The sequence below is a fragment of the Typha angustifolia genome, chromosome 10, assembly GCF_048772165.1.
Source record: "Typha angustifolia cultivar Huaian chromosome 10, ASM4877216v1, whole genome shotgun sequence".
In the NCBI taxonomy this organism is placed as follows: Eukaryota; Viridiplantae; Streptophyta; class Magnoliopsida; order Poales; family Typhaceae; genus Typha; species Typha angustifolia.
In genome coordinates this window covers 6,996,008-7,016,596 of record NC_133248.1, presented here as the reverse complement: position 1 = coordinate 7,016,596, position 20,589 = coordinate 6,996,008, and the positions used below count along the sequence as shown (strand labels likewise).

Genomic DNA, 20,589 nt, shown 5'->3' with positions numbered 1-20,589 from the left:
GCCGTGTTGGCTTGTCCCTGGTTGCTTGCTATTGTCGTTAATTCTTTCTTGGTTGGTAAAACTATAATTTTCCAAATCTTTCTCTTTTGTCATTGTGCTTTATAAACAAGAGAGATTACCAAGTAAAATAGACTTTGTTTTTTCTCAGATTAGAAGAATTAAGTAAAAGTAAACTTAGACAAGAGGCTCTTGAAGAGGAATTTACTTCACACCCTCGAACTTATATGCAATCATATTAATTTTCTACTCCGTATTATATCACTACTTTGATCACTTTGTTCTCTATTAGTTCTCATTCTCTTGAGGGTTTTCTTTCTCTCTATTTTAGTTTAGAGAATATTATTCTAGATTAGAAAGTAAATATTAAATTATCACTATTCTAGATTAGAAATACTTTTAATTCATTCTACATATAAGCCTAATTATAATTTTACTCTTAATATGACCGAAGTTATTTAACACCTAACTCATTCCATCAATAAAAAATTCCCACTCAATTTTCCCACTTATCTCCTCTCCTACAATTCACATATCTCATTATGCACTTATATTGTGCATTGCATACCTACAATAAAACAATGCATACCTATAATAAATGAGGACTCTTTAATTTAATTTATAGATCAAATTAAGGGCATTTATAGTTAATTTTCACTTCTTATTTATATTTTACCTCAACTTTATGCCATCAAATATAATTACTATACCACTATTTTAGATTATAAATAAACATTAGAATATCCAACTAGAGATTAGAGATACAACTTTAGGAATAAGAATCTAGAATAGCTATTCTTGATTTTCCTTTAATCTCAATGAGGTCTTAAATGACCTGCATTCCTAAGCCTTCTCATAATGGAGATGGCAAAAAAGATACCACAAACCAAAGTGACAGGTGACTGTGTCTGTAACACCATGGTAGAAACTCAAGATGCAACACTTTGGAGAATAGAAGGGAGCACTATCTGTTCAACATAAAAGTATACATAGAGCATGAATAACCTGTTCTGCATCAAAGAGATTGCCACACAGCAGTTGTTAAACTTCAAAAGATATCTGCTTTATTTCTTCTGAAAAAAACTGTCAACTGTGTAGTTTGAAGACCATCCAAGATCACATTCTATCAACGGAACCACACCAGCCACAGACAGCCTCCTTGTTTGCAGAAAGAAATGCAAGAATTTCAGTATTCTCGGGTTCTTGCAGGAAGTTCAGAGAGAATAAAAAATTGGATGAAAGTAGCGGAGAATATGAACCTGTTCAAAATCAGCAATCAATAATAAGCCATAACAGAAGAGTTGTTACATTAACTAACAAAATAACTGATAAAATTCCAGTTGTGACTAATTCCAGCCTTGTTTATCCTCGTCAGAATATAAGCATGTTGCAAAAGCATAACAAGATCAAAAAGTAGAGAGGAATGGGTGCACAATGTTAAACTTAGATAAAGATTTAAATCTTCATGATAATGTTTGAAAGTAATGTTAGACCATTCAAAATCAAGATCATTCTGATGATCACACCCTGCGAAACTTTCTAAGAGTTAATTTATATAGCTCACGAAAAGAGTGGTATCAGAATGAAATGTAATGGTGCCTATCGCCTGATGTGCCAAAGGATAACATAGTATGAAAATTGAGAATCCAATGACCTCATACAACCTCTTTTTCTTTTATGAGAATATAACCTAGAAACATAGGTAACCAAAAAGACCCAAAACATTCGATGCTCCTAGAATATAGTCTTAAGTACAACTGCATGTAGTAATTGTACATAAACTGGTCTTGGTAAAGACAACTTGAGCCCTTTTAATAAGTCTCTTTGCTTTAGTGATATGATACACTTTGATGAAATTCACCATTTTCAATATGAATTGTAGATCAAATAACACTTTGTTCAGCTCCCTTCCTCCTATCTACATGTTCATACAGCTATAATCCAACCATCGACATTATCTTTTCACCAGCAATCAAATCCATTTCACAGCATCCATATACTCATATTCTTGGGCATCAATTCTACATCTCAATACTTAACAAGATGCGTATCAAATATTAACTGAAGTTAAACACAAACAAATCTCAATCTCACAATTCCAGAATAGGCATAATATATAAACAAATCAAGGGCAAGGAAAGACAATTCACCTGCACAGCCGTCCTTCCATTAAAATTCTTCAAATTACCCCAAAAAATTTCACAGAGTGGCGGAAAAATCCTCAGCATCCTTCCTATCACCCCGCGCCAAACCTCTCCGGCGTCTCCTCCTCCACCTCCTGCTGCCGCCGCTGCGGCGGATCGCTCCCCCCGGCCCCAAGGAACTGGGTAACAACTCGCACCAAAACGCCGAGCATCTGCATCTGCGCCTGGCACGCCTCCGCGTATATCCGCATCACCTGCTTCTCGTGCTCCATCTGCACGCGTATCATCCTCTCCCTCCACTCCATCTCCTCCTCCTCCCTCCTCTCCTCCCACCTCCTCATCCTCTTCCTCGGGAACCGTAACCGCAATCCCATTTCCTCCTCCGCTTCATTTCCTCCGCCGTCTTGGAGGTCGCCGAAGACTTGCTTGTAGAGGAGGAAATTAGGCCAGAGGTGGAGGCCGAGGCCGAGGTCGAGGTCGAGACCGGAGGAGGAGGAGAGGAGGAGCTTCCGCTTGACGTTGAGGAATTGGTGGCGCATGTTCTGGATCTTGACGGAGACGTCGCGCCACGACCAGAGGTAGGGGAAGGAAGCGGGGTCGGAGTGGTGGTGGAGAGAGTTGACGCGCTCAGCGAGCGGGGAGAAGCGGTTCTTGCGAGTGGTGGAGTGGAGAAAGAGGAGGGACGAGGAGTAGGAGGAGGAAGAGGAGTAGGAGTGGAGGAGGGTTGCCTCCTCTGCTTCTGTCCATTTCTTGCGCTTCATGAGTGAAATTCTTGCCCCCTTCCCTCCGGCCCTCCCTTCCCCTCTTCTCCGGGCTGCGCTGTCCAAATTATTCATCCATTCCGCATACTAATTACGTAATTCATGGAGAAGTCAGTCACGATCAACAGGGAGTAAACAAAATGTTTGTTGGATTATATTACCGAAAATTATGAATAACCCCCTCCCCCTCTCTCTCTATTTTATATAATTTAAACCTCTATTCGCAACAACCCCGAGTTAATAGTTAATTATAATTTAACGAGCACAACGAGACGGGTAGTAGAATATTTTTTTTAATCTATTTTAAACGATATTTTTTTTATATTTTCTATCACTCTTGTAATATGATCTTTGAGATTAGATTTTAATATTTTAGAAGCTTATGTTTTGGACTTTTGGTTAATCTCATGGTAGGATTAAATTGTACCTAATTATTGAACCGTAGGATTTTTTTTTTTTTTTTTTGATTGATGAGTTGAAAACAGCTAAATGTTTCACTAGGAGGCCAATTACAATGCTCTATCTTCCTGGAGGATGGCCTCAAGCTCCTTCGACAATAGGGTATCAGTACCCAGCAACACCTCTTACCAACTCTCCTCCCAAGCCTTCCTAACCAATCCGTAGCTCTATTACCCTCTCTATAAGTATGAGAGAACACAACCTTACTATATTTACTTACCAAACTCTGGCATTCAACTACGATAGCCCTAAGTCTCCAAGGGGTAGCAACTTCACCTCTCATGATCCTCACCAACTCTTCAGCATCAATTTCAACGAAAGCTTTAACCCTCGGCCCATAACCTGTCTATAGTTCTAGCAGGAGTGCACAAGCTTCACTGACGAGTGGGGAGTCTTTGGTAGTTGCTTCAGCTACAACCTTGATTAATTTTCTTGTTGTATCTTTGATGATCACCCCAGCACCACCCTGGTACTCTTTGTCATCAAACGCCCCATCCGTATTGATCTTGATCCAACCTTCCTGAGGTGGCTCCCACCACATGTTTCTTGTTGGCCTGTTTGAGTTTGGCTTTATTTTCTTCTTTTCATCATACTCCTCAGCCAGGTGTACCGCCCTTTTGACCGCAAGTTCCGGACGTAGAATATCACCTTAAAAAATCTTACCATTCCTTACTTTCCAAATAATCCACATGGTTGTTGCTATTACTGCCTTAATGAAATCATTCATGTCTTTGTCTGCACACTAGGTGGCAGTAATCCATTCTTCATCTATCCCACCAGCGATATCGTAGTCGACTTTCAAGATCTCCTCCACCTTCTCTTAGGAAGCCTTAGCGAATCTACAACCAAAAAATAGGTGACTTGCAATTTCCTTGAAGAGTCCGCACAACCCACACTCTCCATCTAGCCCACAATTGAACATTTAAAGATATGATCTAGTAGGCAATTTTCCCCACAAAGTCATCCATGTAAAAATCCTAACGTCCACTGATCATCCATATGCCTTGGTCCCATGCATGTAGTAGCAATTTGGAAGGCCAAGTCTGCATGGAAGCAATGTAAGAGGCAATCTACGTCCCACGTCCCACTCCTCTGAAGCTCCTCCACTTTAGATTCGGTGGTGAATCTATTGACATCCATAATACATGGTAGATGGGCCAGGGGCACCTCCGAGATCCAGGGATCTAGTAGGATCGACGTGCTTTTCCCGTTACCGACGTCACACTGGAAATCGTCTCGTAGCTCCTTCGTCGCTTACACCATAGCTCTCCATAGCCACGAAACCTTGGCATATCTCCGATTTTCCCACATGGCCAACTTACCATATTTATTCAAGGCAATGTCCACCCACGGTGTCCATCGATGGCAAATCAAATTGAGCACGTGCTTGCTGAGGATAGCTCGCTTCGCCGCTCGAGGACACCTTAAACCCAAGCCACATTCAGTTTTTGTCTTGGTGAGAGTCTCCCATCCAACAAGATGCAAACCCCTTTGGTTTGCATTCTTCTCCTAGATGAAGGATCTAGCCACCTTCATGATAGCTTCAAGGATTGAATCAGGCAACCACGTAGAGCCCATCCACTAGTAGGGGATGGAAGTGAGCACGGCTTGCACTAAGGTAACTCTTCCAGCCACCGACAACGTACTTACTTTTCCAGCCTGCTAGCTTGCATTTTACTCTGTCAACTAGCTCTTGTTGGCCACGGGCAGGGATTTGGTGATCGGAGATCCGCACGCCACAGTAGTTAAACTGCATATTCTCTTCCTTTAGCCGAAGTAAATTGCATAGCTTGTCTTTCTTGCTAGTTGCTAGCCAAGGTGGGAAGAAAATCTCTTATTTGTCACTGTTAACTCTTTGGTTTATCAACTTAGAATAGAAATCCAAAGTGTTAAGCAGAGCCATAGCATTAGACTCATTTGCTCGCAGAACCACTAGTAAATCATCAGCATATAGGAGGTGGGTCAGCTGGTTCTCCGCACATTGTAACTCTTGAATAGCACCTTTGCCGACCTAATCGTTAAGGTAGGAAGTAAGTAACGGGGAGCAAAGAATGAAGAGATATGGTGCAAGAGGATCTCCTTGTCGTAATCCATGGTGAGGCATTATCCATTCAGCTGGCGAGCCATTGATGAGGATGCCAAAACGAGGGGAGCAGATGCAGGCTTTGATCCACATTCGCCACCGCTTCGAGAATCTCATAACCTCCATAATATGGCAGATAGCATCCCAAGAGATCCTATTGTATGCCTTCTCCATATCAAGCTTCAGCATCATCAATGGTGGCTCATTGAGAGCGCTCACCAGAGAGTGAGCAATCTCTTGAGCTGTCAGGATGTTATCTTGTATGGTTCTTTCGGAAATGAATGCTGCTTGTTCAGTGCCAATGAGCTTTGGCAAAACCACCTTGAGATGTTTAACCAGGATCTTAGCAATCACCTTGTAAACAGTATTGCACAGCGCAATAGGCTGGTAGTCTTTCACAAGAACAGGGTTTTTCTTTTCCGGAATTAAAGTGAGGATAGTTCGCTCCTACAACGTTGACACAAAACCCTGGTCGAAGAACTTCTTCACAACCGCAATGATGTTTGCACCCATGAGATCCATAGTAAGTTGTAAACACTTCAGCTTGGAAACCGTCTGGTCTCGACGCCTTGTTCCTCGGAAGGCTCTACATTGCCGTCGTAATCTCCTCCACCAAGATTGGCACAATAAAAGCTACTGCCTCCTCCTTGTTAATCTTTAACAACGGAGGGAGTCTTTGCTAGAGCTCATTACATCCTTAGCTAGCACCAAAGGACCCCAAAGTGCCATGTAGTGCTCTTATAAGCAAGCAGCAATGGCCGTAGGTTTCGTGACCCACACTCCGAAGTCATCTTGTATGCACGAAAAGCGGTTGCGACGATTCCGAATCACAACAGTGAGATGGAAGAATCTAGTGTTCCTATCCCCCTCCTGCACCCACTGGAGTCTCGAGCGTTGCAGCCACCAGAGGTTAAATTGCTGGCTCAAGGCACTCCTAAGGTTATAAGCAGCCTTAAGTTGATTTAGCTTATTCTCTTCTAGTTCTCCAGCAACGTTAGCTTTCTCTAGCATAAGAATATCTTGTTTGGCTCTATCTAGCTGAAGTTCTATGTTGCCAGTCTTGGCCTTACTCCAATCCTTTAAGGCATATTTGGCAACAAATAGCTTACGGGCTAACGCCTACATGGGGCTACCATTACTTCGCTTGTTCCAAATTGACTAGAGGGTGGTTTTGCATTCATCATTTTCAAGCCAGACACATTCTAATTTGAAGGGTCTTGTCGCCTACTTCCAGCCTTCATCACACTTGAGAAAGAGAGGGGCATGATCTGATGTTGATCGATCGAGATGTATCACTTTATTTTCCTTAATCGTTTGCACCAACACGAGTTGGCCATCACTTGGTCAAGACGAACCCACATCCTAGCTGCACTCGCCCTGTTGTTACACTATATGTAAGGCACTCCTTCAAAGCCAAGGTCCCAAAGTCCAGCTTTATTAACAAAAGCCTGAAAGGCCCTTGCCTTTGGCCCAAGTACCACCGGCTCCACATATTTCTTCTCCTCAACTATCAAGAAAGCATTGAAGTTGCTCCCAATCGCCCAAGGAGTGTCCGCCGGGCTGATCCGAGCAGCTCCTTCCATAGCTCTATTTGTTCCTCGAGCTGGTTACTAGCATAGATGACCGAAAGGAGCCTAATTTGACCTTCAAAGGGAGAGATCACCACATGAGCTGCATGGAAACGACATCCACTCAGCCTATATTGGCCCTCAAGAGGATGATCAACCCTCAAGATGACCCAATAGCTGGTACACAAAAGTGCACTCATCCTCTTCCAAGAGCTTTAACCACTACCTTACTCTTTCTCCAGTTTACATGGGTCTCTAATAGGCAAAGTAAGTCCAACTTGTAATCTCTTATCATCTCACGACACCTATCCAACGCCTCCTTTTTTAGTGCACCAAGACAGTTCCATATGATTGTATTAACCATAATAGCCTAAACTTGACGTGGTGGGGGTATATATTCATTTTTTTCACCTTTTGAGGGCTAGTGGGCAGTCTTCAAGGAGCCCATCAACCTCCATGCCCATCGGGCAATGCTCACTATCACCCTTGAAGACCACGAGAGCTTGCTCCATCGATTCGTCCAGGGTCGTGTCATGCTACCTGACTTCACTGGCCTCCAATCTTATAGCCTTCTTGAACTAGATCACCATTTGTGTGTGACTTGAGGATCCTCTTGTCCTTTGGAAGGCGGTTTGGAGCTACCCAAGGCAAGCCCTTCCGATATCACTTCAATAGGATATACTTCTTCTAGAACAAAAACTCTAAGTTTAGGGTTTTCATTGTTTTGATAAAGGCAGACTTGATAGGACGTTCTAGTCCATCTCCAATGTGAACATTAATTCCACCCACCGATGCGACTTTTCTGATGATAGTTGTATAATTTGCTGCTGCGCCTACTACCATAGGTTCCGCCACGTATCCTCCATTATCCCGGGCAACACTATCCTTGACGTCATTTGGACCCACCATATCCTCCAATATATTTCTAGCAAACCTAGTCCCTTCTTCCTTCCGTAGCATGGGTTGCTGGCGTATCGTGTCCTTCTCCTTTGCCAGTTGAGCAGCTGCTAATGCTGTTGTGGCTTATGACGTCTTTGAACCTTGATCCAGAGACCAAAAGTAGACTGTTCCACTTCCACCGCACTTCTCCTTTGCTCCTCCACATTGCCTTTATCTCCACTTTCACCGTCCTCCTTTGCTTGGTATTGCTCCTTCATGCCACTCGTCTCAGCACAGCTCTCCATAACATGGCCAACTCTCCCACACCTAAAACAAACTTGTGGAATGCCTTCATACTCAACCGTTTGTTCTAGGTTATTGGTTTTGGGATCTAGCCACACACATTGTTTGAGTGGTTTGCTTAAATTTATCTCAACACAGACTCTGGCGTTACAGCTCCGTGAGTGATCCATCGTGGTTTCGTCAACCCTCAACGATTTGCCAAAGTATGCAGCTACTGGTATCAAACTTTCAATTTCCCAGTATTCTTGTGACAGATCCAGTAGTCGAATCTAAACCGGCATCGTTTGAAATGCTTCAGGTGATGGTCTGAAGTCATTTCTCCACTTAATCAGATTGAGCACCCTCCCGTCAAGTGTCCACGGACCATTCAATAGTACATAGAGTAAATCCTCTTCCTTCTCAAAACGGAAAACATAGAATCCTTTAGCCATATCTCCATCAATACCATTCCACAACCTTGCCAACAAGGCTTTAAGTTTAGGCAACGATAAAGGGTATCTAAGGAATCTTCCGAACAATGTTAGTTTCCACCTTTCCAAGTGTACTTGGATCTATAATCACGCAGTCCTCCGTATTCACCTTTAGCTTCTTCAGAATCTCTTGTGGTATCCTCCCTGTTACCTTGTTGTTGCTGGAGTTGTTTGCAACTAGAGACACCCAAGTTTTGTTTCTCAAGACACCTTGATTCTCACCCTCTTTCACTTTCGGACTGGGTGTTTTCTCAAGTTCAGCAGTTTTGGATGAGGAGGCTCTTCTCAAGTGCACATCTTCACCTCCTGTCGACGCTGCCGGTGCCTTCCCCACTACCTCTAAGGATGAAGGGGACGACATTTTTTCTTCTAGAGAAGTTGTAGATGATACATTAACGACAGGATTTAGCTTGGGTTATCTTTCAGAAGTAGAGGGTTCTATTTGAAAATAATGAAAATAGAGGGTTTATTTGTAATTTTTTTTCTTTTAATTGACCTTATATCATTAGTTACATCCTACATTTCCATTTAATAAAACTAAACATTTACTTTAATCTTTTATTTGATTGAAAACTAACCATTTACCAACCCATGAGAAATGCCATAACCTCATGAATTCAAACTCCTCTCATTTGACGAATTTTACAGCAGAGCCCTATATAATTACAATCTGGATCCATTATGCTTCTTTTAAACTAAGCTTGAAATGATTTGGAGCCTTATAAGACTAATAAAGCTTGGCTCTTTTAAATTTTCCTACACCCATATCACTAAGGTCATGCAGGTTCTAAAACTTTAGAACATTGAAAGTATACATGGAGAATATTTTGAGTGACCATCTTAACCAAGTTTACCGAGAAAAAGCCAATGTAGCTCGAAATGCTTGTTTATTTATGTGGAACCACTAGAGACATAATTATACATCAGATGAGAGAAATATACTTCTTGATGTTCAACAGCATTTAATGGCTGACGGTAAAGAAGTACATGCACAAATTTTTGATTACATAAAACAACCAGAATCATCCGAGTTGCAAAATATTAATCGCTTTCGTTTTAATGACTTATGGAGTATAAATTTTCACATAAAGTGCTGAATCGAAAAATAACATATATGAAAATTAACCTCTTTAACACTTAGCAGAGTGAGTTCACTCGGTGATTTTCAACTTTCTATGTAAGTCGTTAAACCGAAAAACAACTTATACTTAAAAGTCATCGTATGGTTCGACAGTTTTGTAATCCACCTAGTCAAAAGAGTTTGAGAGAGCTAGTTTGGTCAAAAACTCATACATATATACCATGAAAGATGACAGAGGACTGAGGACACTTATGAGCTGTGCATCAGCAGTCATGCAATAGAATGACTTCTTACATATCTTCAGAATACCTGATCCTCATGCCAGTATCAAACAGTAAAAATTTCATCTATTTGTGATGATATGACCTGATTTACAAATTTTTAGATGGCTGTTGAAAAAAGTCCTAAGAAACTTCTAGAGTAAGATGAGAAGCAATGATGTTTTGTTCATGTAGGATGACTTTCTGAGTTATATTATTGTAAGAGTACATTATGTGGAGAAAACAAAGAAACGATTCACTAACTGGTCAATGCAAAGGGCAGAATAATCTCAATTGGAGTTTATATCAACCCCCTTCTTTTTCAAGAACTCTTTGGCCTCTGCAATGTCCTGCACAAAGAAGTCAAGTTCAGAACCGGAGATCCATATGATGATAAGCTAGTTCAGCTTCAGTATGGATTTTCACTAAGGTGTTATAAAATTTGGAGTGGCTCATGCAAGTGATATCTTGTCAATCATAGATTTATTATAGCTAATTGGATAGGTGGGCAGAAAGGATGAAAAATGAGCATTTCTATTAAGATTTACGATGACTGGAATAAGTAAAATCTCAGTTTGTTTTAAGAACAAAACATATATTTTCAATTAATGATCAACAATATACAAGGAGCAATGACTGCTAAGAGTACAGATGAGTTCAATGAGTAATAATTGCTTGGTGAGAAAAATGTGAATGAACTAAGGATTTGAGACATTGTTTGCCTGTTATATCTGTAGAATATTTCTTTCAGAAGCATAAAGACATAAATCATTCAGTTTATACTTAAAATCAAGATATGATAGACTCCAGAATCGAGAATTTAGTTCTTCATAATTCCAAGTCAAGCAACAATCAGGCCATATAAACATGTATTGGGAAAGAAAAAGCACACGACCATGGAACAACATTTCTAATGCTGAAAAACCCACAGAAAGCATGCTACACAGTGGAAGATATGATTTGCCTTGAACTGGGCATCTCTGACAACAACTTCTGGTTGAACTAAGAGATGGTAGTTGTAAAGATACTTGGCACAACTAGCAAACATATTAAAGTAGAGTGTGAAAACCTAATTCAAACAACGATTATAAACTATGTATATATGTTGGTATATGTGATCTTGAAGTTATGGGTAGTATTAAATTTTCCAAAAAAGTGAAAAACCATATTCTATAAATCTTCCCAAGGAGCTACATTCCATGCCCCTCCAAATTTTTTTACCAAGGACCAAGATCAAAAAAGAATATGTGCAAAGTTTAGCATCCTTGGAAAAGCGTACTTTTGGTATCGGTTCCTATTTGGAACCTCAACAGATCCCACGTAAATGCACTTCTCTGGGAAAACATATACTATAGAACTCCAAATTCTTTGCTTGCAAGAATCCAAGAATCTTTTCCATTAGTTTGACAATTATTTTTTGCACAGCTAGATGCCACAAAATGTTAAAATGGTATAAATCTTAGCGCTGGACTCAGAGACAAGGAAAATATAGGCTGGAGAGAGGATTATCATGAAACTAGCTGGCAATTTGACAGGGATCTAGTGCTCTTTGACAACGCTCAGGAAAACATGTTAATCTGACAAGTGACAACATTTATGCAAAGCCAAGAGAAGATCTTCTATCCTGATGGACCACAAACTAAACAAGCTATAGGGGGTACTTTGTTCCATAGGATGGAAAAAACTAACCTGTTGCAGTAGTACAGCTTCTTGAGGACATGTTGGGAAAAGCATCAGACCTACTCCAACCATCAAAAGACCATAGCACCCTAGCGACAAAATTAGGTAGATTGGAAGCTGCCGAAAGAAAAGAAAGGATACAGATTATCACAAACAATACATAAAAGAGAACATGGCACCTTAAAGAATATCACATGAAAGTGATGAAGTCATGAAACTGACCAACCAAGTATAATTATGGGGAACAACAGAGGTTTGTAGGAGGCCAATCCATATAGCTGAGATTGACACCAGCAATGCCACAATCTTTAGTATATGCTTCATTTGGCCAAAAGTTTCCTCCAGAATTTTATCTATGAAGACAATATTACTGCATGTGACTGATAATTTGATGATAGTGATGAACATAGATCATATATCCCAAAAAATCTTGTGTTCAATAAAAAGTAAATGATGCCGTATCCCTTAATGAAATACTAAAAGCTAGTCTTGTTTTCAAATAATTGCTATTTGTAAGAGTATTAAAGAGAAACTATGTGAAACACGACAAAAATACATAGAACCTTTCTTAACTACAATGCACGAATCTTATAAATTATAATGAACAAAATTTTCCAGGCCAGAAGTTTAAAGAAATATTATGTCCAACAAATTGTCCAAGCTTGGCTCTCAAGTCATACGGACAAATGGGATGAGCTTGATAAAGAAGCTTATTTATCCAAATAAACATTAGTTAGGTTCAGATAGTTCTATCCTGAAAAAAAAAAACTACATCAGTATATTAGGGTTGTTTCGATTGAATGCTAATCGCAAAACATCTCGGTTCCGGACGAAACGTCAAACCATGCCAATAATTACACCAGTAATTGTACATCTTAGTATAGTAAATATCACAACTAAAAGATTCTTATGATATAGACCATTGAAAGCACAAGGAAGATGTCAGAACCGATTACAAATAATTCTACATAAGGAATAGTAGAAACCACTTGGATGGAAGTTGAAACCAGTATTCTATCAGCTTGCAAACTCATCTTCCCTCTCTTATAAACATAGTCATAATCTTGGAACTGTCCATCATGGTTGCAGCCTGCAGGACAAACTACACTTATTGCCAGTAGACTAGATGGGATCCCATACTTTAGGGAACTCCCAGTTGATTAAAGTATGAATTTCAACTAGACAAGTCTAAGTGGAGTCACTTCTCAGATGTTCGTCTCAGAAAAATTCATACAACAGGACTTGTTGATAAGCTAGGGCACAAACACCGGGCACAATCAATCCGGAATCTTGTTTGAAAGATAAATGATTGTTAATGTGTAAACCTAATCACCACAAAATCATGATGAGCTTACCGTTAGGTGGATTAAGTTGTACACAAATTGTAGGTAGGATAAATAACAAAAGAATCAGAAAAAAATTACGATGACCAAGAACAGTGTTGTATAAAAATTACACCTCAGAAAAGAAAATCCCTTATTTAAAATACACAATCACCTAATTATGGGTTCCTAGCAAAGGAACGAATCAAATACTCTGAAGTAGCAAACCGTTGATGCAAGAGATGGAGAGGAGAGAATGATACCTGGCAGCGACGAAAGCTTTCCGGCGGCAGCCGGCGGTGCAGCGAAATGAGAACGGAGGGCGGCGTAGAGTCAGATGTAGACGGGAGGAGAGATCTGAGGGGAGAGAGGGACAAAGAAACCGATCGAGCCATCGAGGTCATTATGAATTTCTTTTAAATATCATAATTACAACCATTATCTTCAAACATCGTAGTTGCCACCAAAATCATTGAGCCAGGTAGAAAATACGTTGATGTTGGTTATATCTAAATTTGAACAATATTTAGGTTTATAAAGATCATTTTGCTCTTATATAAATCATTTAATGTAGTTGGAAAACTACCCAATGTTCTGTTAACATTACAATATTATACTATTGCATTAGAAAAAAAAATCTTATTTATACAAGATGAAAATTATTGATAAATATTTTATGAGAAAATTATATTTTACATCTGTGATTAGGCCTGAATTCACATTATCTTTGTATAATTTTATCTGCTTGTTTAACCTTGAGCTCCAATTTCGCTCAAAATTTTGTTCAGATTATAATAATTTTAATTCAAGATTGATTATAAATTTAGGCTCAAAATTATTTTCAAGTCAAGCTTGATCGGAGCTAAGCTCGACCACGCTTGGCTTGATTACTCCCTAACAACTAGGATAGTCTATAAAATATTATGATAATTATGATAATTTAAATATGACAATTTAAAAGTTTCTGAATTCGAATAATTTTATAAACCTCTACTCGTATCTAGATCCAAATCCAAAATAGGTAGCAAATTTGCACATGTATTTAGTCCAATTTGGATGCAAAGTCAGGTTGGGTCGAAGTTAATCTGACTCGTTCTCACTCCTACCCTTGAGTCATGTTGTAGAGAAGGAAGAGAGACTGTGGTGCTCAGCTGCCTCCAAGTTCCAATTATGGCCAGTAGATTTACGGTCGGGCTAGAGGTACCAAACCTATTCAAACCAATTAGTAGGTTAGACCTAAGTTCATTAGACTCAGATTAATCAGGCTGAGCAAAATGGCTTGGTTCAATATAACCAGAAGTTCTCAGGGGCTAAGCCAAAGTCACTTGACATATCTCAAACATTTGGCCCTACAAGATGAAGAATGGATAGGCACATGGTTCAAGGTACCAAAGTCATTGCATCCAATGACTTTCAGAATCATAATGCTGCCTTTGATGTTGGCGTAGATGTTGGTAAGGGAGCCTTCCAGAGGGTAGAGCTAGTCACATAGGTTCCTCCACGTGGCAAGTTAAGGATGGCCTTAGACGCTTGTGACCCTTCTCCCTTAGGTGGTACTGGGGTTGGTGAGAAGCACAGTTGTGAAAATGACTTTGTCCCATCCCTTGATGCCTCGAATTCCACTAGGTACTTAACTCAACCCTTGTGTGCTGAAGTGGTTAATGTTGGTGGGATTGATGTCAGGTTGGGGTCTCCAGTGGGAAAAACTTGTTTCTCACTAATTAGAACAGATCTAATCCTATGGTGTTAGTTCCTATAAGGCTCATCTGATAGGGGAACAATCGACGTCCGTATATTTAGATACTCACTCCTAGACGATGCATATGTGTAAGAAGGCACTTGAGGGGTATGATGGAGGTGATTTGATAGATGAGGTATTAGATACATAATTGTAAAAATAACTTCCAAGAGCTAAAGTAGAAATTGATCTCAGCTTCTATCCATTTACTTCCGAACGAAGAGAGATAACTTCGTGATTTATAGTGATGCATCTTGTTAGAGTCTAGGAAGGTGATGCATCACTATAACCTTGAGTTATCTCTCTGGGAAGGTGATTGCTTATGCATAAGCAATCTTAATACAGTCTGGGAAGGTGATTGCTTATGCATCCCGACAACTTAAAGTTCATGAGAGGAATTACCCTATTTATAACCTTGAGTTAGCTATGGTAGATTTCACACTAAAGATTTAGCGTCACTATCTTTATGGAGAATCTTGTAAAATTTTTATTGATCATAAAAGCCTCAATTATATTTTCACCTAGAATGAGCTTAACTTGAGGCAGTATAGGTTGTTAGAGTTGATCAAGGATTCTGATGTCAACATCAATTATCATCTAGGGAAGGTGAATGTGGTGGTAGATGTTTTGAGTAGAAAATCATCAGAAAGATATTTGGCAGTACTCACTTGTTAGCAGTGTATTACTAATGTGTTTAAATTTTTGGTGATGGAGATGACATCGCGTTAGGAGGGAGCAGCCAGTTGGTAGTTAGACCTACACTTTTAGATTGCATCCAAATGCTAAATTAGGAAAAGAAGAAGGTCTTGACTACTCGAGGTCAAATAGAGGATTAGTTAAATACCAAAACCGTGTTTGTGTCTTAGCCGGTGAAGAGTTGAAAAATAAGATTATGTTAGAGGTTCACAGTTCATGGTTTATATTCACCCAAGCAATCCAAATATGTATAGAGATTTGTGAGAGAACTATTGGTGGAATGGTATAAAAAGGGACATAGCTAACTTTGTGGCTAGATATTTCATATGTTAGCAAATCAAGGTTGAACATCAAAAACTTGCATGAATGTTACAACCTTTGTCCTTGCTTGAGTGTGAAAAGATGTGACTATGGACTTTGTCTTAGAACTTTCTCGCACTAGATCAAATCATGATGCAATTTGAGTATGTGGACGAATTTACTAAGTCTACTCACTTTTTGGCTATTCGTATAATTTTCTTCCAAGATTGTCTTGCACAGATATTAGGAGAATTGTTTGACTTTATGAAGCACTTTTGTCTATTGTGTTTAATTGAGATCCTCTAATTTTTGGCAGAGTCTATATTCAGCAATAGGGACACGATTGAAGTTTAGCTCAGCTATCACTCACATATTGATGGACAATCCGAGAGGACTATCCAAACTCTCGAGGATATGTTGCGAGCTTATTTCTTGAAGTGGAAAGAAAATTTAGATGATCATCTTTCACCCATAGAGTTCTCTTATAATACTAAGTATTATTCTAATTTAGGACTAGCACCTAATAAAACATTGTATGACAAGAAATGCAGATCTCTGCTTTGCTCGTATAAGATTGGTAAGAGATAGTTATTGAGACCAGATATGGTATAGCATCCACTCAAAAGATTGTTAAAATCAAGGAAAAGCTTATGACAGCTCAGAGTATTTAGAAGATTTATACTGATAATGAAATAAGAAATCTAGAGTTTCATGTGGGTGACATGATTTTTCTAAAAGTGTCACCTTGAAAATGATTGATCATATTTGGTAAGAAAGGCAAATTGAGTTCTCATTTCATTGGACCTTTGAAGTGTTAGAGCGGATTGGAGAGGTAACATATTGAGTAGTATTGCCACCTAGTTTAGCCAAGGTCCACAATGTTTCCATATGTCTATATTAAGGAAATATGTGCTTAGTGCATGTAATCGGTTTCGAGCCTTTAGAGATTCGAGAAAATCTATCTTATAAGGAACAACTTGTAGAAATCCTGAAGACTTAGCAAAGAACTCTTTGCAATAGGGTAATCATATTCATGAAGATTTTATAAAAAAATCACAAGCTGGAAGAAGCAACTTGGGAACATGAAGATGAAGGGAGAAGCATCCAAAACTGTTTCCTTAGCCTACAAAGTGATTATTACGGTATTACTTTATCATTTTATTATGTTAATTTTAATTTCGAAGATGAAATTTCTTTTTGTTGAGAATAGTTATAAGAACTATGAAAAAAAATCTATGAGTTTCTTATGATATTACTACACGTGCACACCCTTCACCCTCTCCCTCACCGTTACTTAACGAAGTGGCCATAAGTTTCTCGGCCGAATCTAAATCGAAATCTGAATTCTATTTCTTTCTATATATAAAAATCCTACGTCCCTTCTCTCTCTCTCATCCCATCTCCTGTATTTCCTCTCTTTTCTTCTTCTTTTTCTTTCCCGTTAGAGTCATGTCGTAGAATTGGACCGTCGGCGCACTGCTAGAGCAATCAGATACTACCACACGACTCATCGGTGGTGATTTATTCTAGCACGTAGATCAGAGATTTTAGTCATTTGGCCTAGACTCAGGTGATTTGGTTCACTCACATTTTATCCCTCTTGTATATATATTTATTTACATGATCATGTATTTTATTTTTTATGTGCAAATTTAATATTATATTTTTGTGTAAAATATATAACTCAATGCATTGCTATTTTCTATATAGATAGCAATTTTAATGATCATGAATATTAGTGGAAAACTATAATTAATATGTGATATGACTTAGAGAATAGTCCCATCATAAATCATTTGCGACTTTCCATTGTGACTCAAGTCTATCTTGAAGTCTTGGGGAAAGTCATATTTTAGATCCTATAGTGATTTTTTTAGGTAACTTAGGCGAGGTTAGAAACACTCATAGCTTAGATTGAAAGACTTTTTGCTTTAACTCGAATCTCTTTTAGTGGTTAGTGAAAAAGACATTGTGAGTTTATCATATAGCGACACCTCATAGTGACCCTTAGGAAGTATATTTATCAGAAAGTGACACCTTCTGGTGAGCCTAATAGGGTCAACTATGAGGAAAAGATCTGAATGCCATCTCGAAGTGATTTTTAGTTAATGTGAATCCACAGAAAATTAACCCAATTAAGACATATGATATTATTATTATTATTATTAAGAAAAATTCAGTATGTTAATACTAAGCATGTTATGAGATATAATTTACTCTGTTATTACTTATGTTGTTATTGTTAATATTCTTATAAGCATGCTTAGTGAGATTGTCATTATATATCGCTGGACTTAGATTATATATATATATATATATATATATATATATATATATATATGGATCCTGATATATTTAGCTTTTGAGTGGATTATACTAATTAAGCTATTGTTGTTGGCTCATGGGAGGCCTCTTCTAACATTTTAAGTACTTGTCACTATGGTGACTAGGCGAGATGCACTAGGATCTTTCAGTTTTATTACCTTAACTAGCAACCATCTCCCTAGTTCTCATATTTAGACTGATGGTTATGGGCTTCCCAATTCCCTTGCGCCACCTTTCTCCCACATTGGAGTGAGAGGGAATAGTTTATTAGTGTCCAATGACTTCATACGTGTAACATAAATCGAAATGCTCTTGTAAATAAATAACCCTTTGATGAACCTTCTTCCCTTTCTTACTATGCCTTGCAGCCTTTTTCTCTTATTAGCTTTGGCTAGGTCTATTTCAATGTACACTAGCGCGAAGCAGCTTTTAGTTTTATCCAAAGTGATTTCATCAACCCTGAGAGGCCAACCAAATTTGACTTTTAAAGGGATGAGAGCTTGAATCTTCACCATTCCATAGGTAAATTATATTACTGAATCCAAATATAACCCCTCTACCATATTAGATACAAAGAGGCTTTTGTCAAGCCCAAAGCTTGACTAACACTACCCGAAGGGTTTTAAAGGGAAAGACAGTTACCTAGGAAGCATCCACCTTGCTTTAGATCTGTCAAGCACCTCTAGATCTAGGACACACTCATCAATTTCTTCCATGATCTTAGGGATCAACCCTATCCGACCCTTTCTAGAACCGGTTCCTATGCCACTCACTACCCACACCTAGCTTTTCTTCTCCCCGAGGACTCTCGAAGTTTGGTTGAGGTCAGGAACCCTTTCTTTGCTCTTCAAGTTGTTTGTAGCATTAGGAGAGGTCAAATCTATAAGGTTAATAAACCAACCTCCTTCCCCAAATGTTCCTCCCCTCGTTGGAGATCTTAGTAGCTCAACACCAAAAGCACTCGTCTCGAGACTTTCATTAGTCCTAGGACTAATCTGCGTCCAGAGCTTTACTCGCCATGTTTAAAATTTGGAGGAAAAGTTTGGTAGTTGAAGATATTATTTCCCTTAGGAGAAGAAAATATTAATAGATAATATAATCTTATAAAGTTACTTCTCATTTAGTTGCAAGATAAGAAAATAAATATAGGAAAAAATGAATACTTATAAAACAAGGATAGTCTTATCCTAATTTTTATTTGATATTTTGTTGGTATAAAAAAATGAAATAATTATGTCGGATAAGAATTAAGTGTTTGATAGTGATAGTTTTTCTAGACGATTCCATTAGCAAGTTTTTCCTAGATTTGCAAGCTAAGCTATGTCATAAGGGTATTGTTTCCCCTACTCATGAAGGAAACTTTGATGCAGCTGAACACAGATATCAACTTAGAGCATTTAAAGCCAATATGGGAGATCCAAATTCCACAAGTGGAAGGGTAATAGCCTAAACAATAATAAGGCAATCACTAAGCCCCGTTCACCTCACGAATAATAAAAATCTTTATTTCAGAAAACAGGTAAACATCATAATAATCATATTTCAGAATATAAATACTATTTATTAAAATTATATCTTAAAACATACACTAACCCAATTACCAATTTACCCTTCATTTGCCTACAACCTCTCTTAAATATCTTATTATAATTTATTCCTCACCTCTTATCTGTTTACTCCTCTCTTAAATATCTCATTACTCATCTCTCTCAAATATCTTATCATTTTGTCACTCCTTTCGTATCATTTTTTTTATTTTATATATATAAATAAAATACAATTTAAATAGCATAAATATTAATAATATAATATTTCATAAAAGTAAGCACATCTTAAAAACTATTATTATTATTAAATATTATTTTATTTATATACACAAATATAAATATAAATATTATAAAATTATAAAATGCTATAGTATTTAATATTCTTTCATGAATTACCTTATTATTAAAATAATCTGTATATGTACTAATAACATCAAAAATATAATATTAATAAACCAATGTTTATCGAATTAAATATTTACTCAAAGATAAAATAATATATTTACTGTTTAAACTCTATATTAACCTAATTAATTATTCTTTTGTTAAATAATCAAATAAGAAATTTGTGAAGAAATTAATATAATATTATTAATAATCTCATGTTTTAAGCTAAACCAAAAATAATATATTTTCCATGTAGAATAAAATTATTATTCTTTTTTACTATAAAATATAGGAATATGGTAGAGGCTTGAATGTTGCGGAGAGAAGAATTGAGATATTTTGCCCTTGAGACTGTTAACATGCTTGATAGCCTAAATCTTATTTAAGAGATTATAAAGATAAAAAGATAGTGGAATGCTTAGATTGAACAAGGAGCTCCAAGTTTTTTCTTTTTTTTTCAAACGGGGAGTGAGATTTCAGCATGGTTGACCAGCTCTCTACCTTGAAATGTTGAGTATCGTTGCAATCTGAAAGGAAGGATTCCAATTGAAGAGGGTTGTGATTAGTTAAAATAGCTAGGAAATGGAGC

General features: G+C 38.0%; 2 protein-coding genes across 4 annotated transcripts; both read right to left on the bottom strand.

Annotated features, from left to right (window-relative positions):
* Positions 1-767: 767 nt before the first annotated feature.
* Positions 768-9,247, bottom strand: LOC140769111 (uncharacterized). Its single transcript, XM_073109674.1, has 2 exons — positions 2,148-9,247; positions 768-1,256 (listed from the first exon to the last, which is right to left on the bottom strand). The coding sequence occupies exon 1, from the start codon at positions 2,975-2,977 to the stop codon at positions 2,234-2,236; it is 744 nt and encodes a 247-aa protein (XP_072965775.1). The 5' UTR covers positions 2,978-9,247; the 3' UTR covers positions 768-1,256; positions 2,148-2,233.
* A 630-nt stretch (positions 9,248-9,877) lies between these two features.
* On the bottom strand, positions 9,878-13,426 carry LOC140769112 (dolichol-phosphate mannose synthase subunit 3-like). Of its 3 annotated transcripts, XM_073109676.1 has the most exons (5): positions 13,271-13,426; positions 12,672-12,775; positions 11,908-12,038; positions 11,695-11,802; positions 9,878-10,355 (listed from the first exon to the last, which is right to left on the bottom strand). In XM_073109676.1, the coding sequence occupies exons 3-5, from the start codon at positions 12,007-12,009 to the stop codon at positions 10,296-10,298; spliced, it is 270 nt and encodes an 89-aa protein (XP_072965777.1). In that variant the 5' UTR covers positions 12,010-12,038; positions 12,672-12,775; positions 13,271-13,426; the 3' UTR covers positions 9,878-10,295. The 3 variants fall into 3 exon arrangements, with proteins under 3 accessions (XP_072965777.1, XP_072965778.1, XP_072965776.1); XM_073109677.1 differs by lacking the exon at positions 12,672-12,775 and having other exon boundaries at positions 11,908-12,065; XM_073109675.1 differs by lacking the exon at positions 12,672-12,775 and having other exon boundaries at positions 9,887-10,355; positions 13,271-13,425.
* Positions 13,427-20,589: the final 7,163 nt, after the last annotated feature.

Excerpts from the sequence above, each read along its gene's own strand:
- LOC140769111 (XM_073109674.1), bottom strand. The coding sequence starts at position 2,977 with ATGAATAATTTGGACAGCGCAGCCCGGAGAAGAGGGGAAGGGAGGGCC.
- LOC140769112 (XM_073109676.1), bottom strand. The coding sequence starts at position 12,009 with ATGAAGCATATACTAAAGATTGTGGCATTGCTGGTGTCAATCTCAGCT. Across the intron at positions 11,803-11,907 it reads CCCATAATTATACTTGGTTG|CTTCCAATCTACCTAATTTT; the intron begins GTCAGTTTCATG and ends TTCTTTCGGCAG. Across the intron at positions 10,356-11,694 it reads AAGCTGTACTACTGCAACAG|GACATTGCAGAGGCCAAAGA; the intron begins GTTAGTTTTTTC and ends TTCTTTGTGCAG.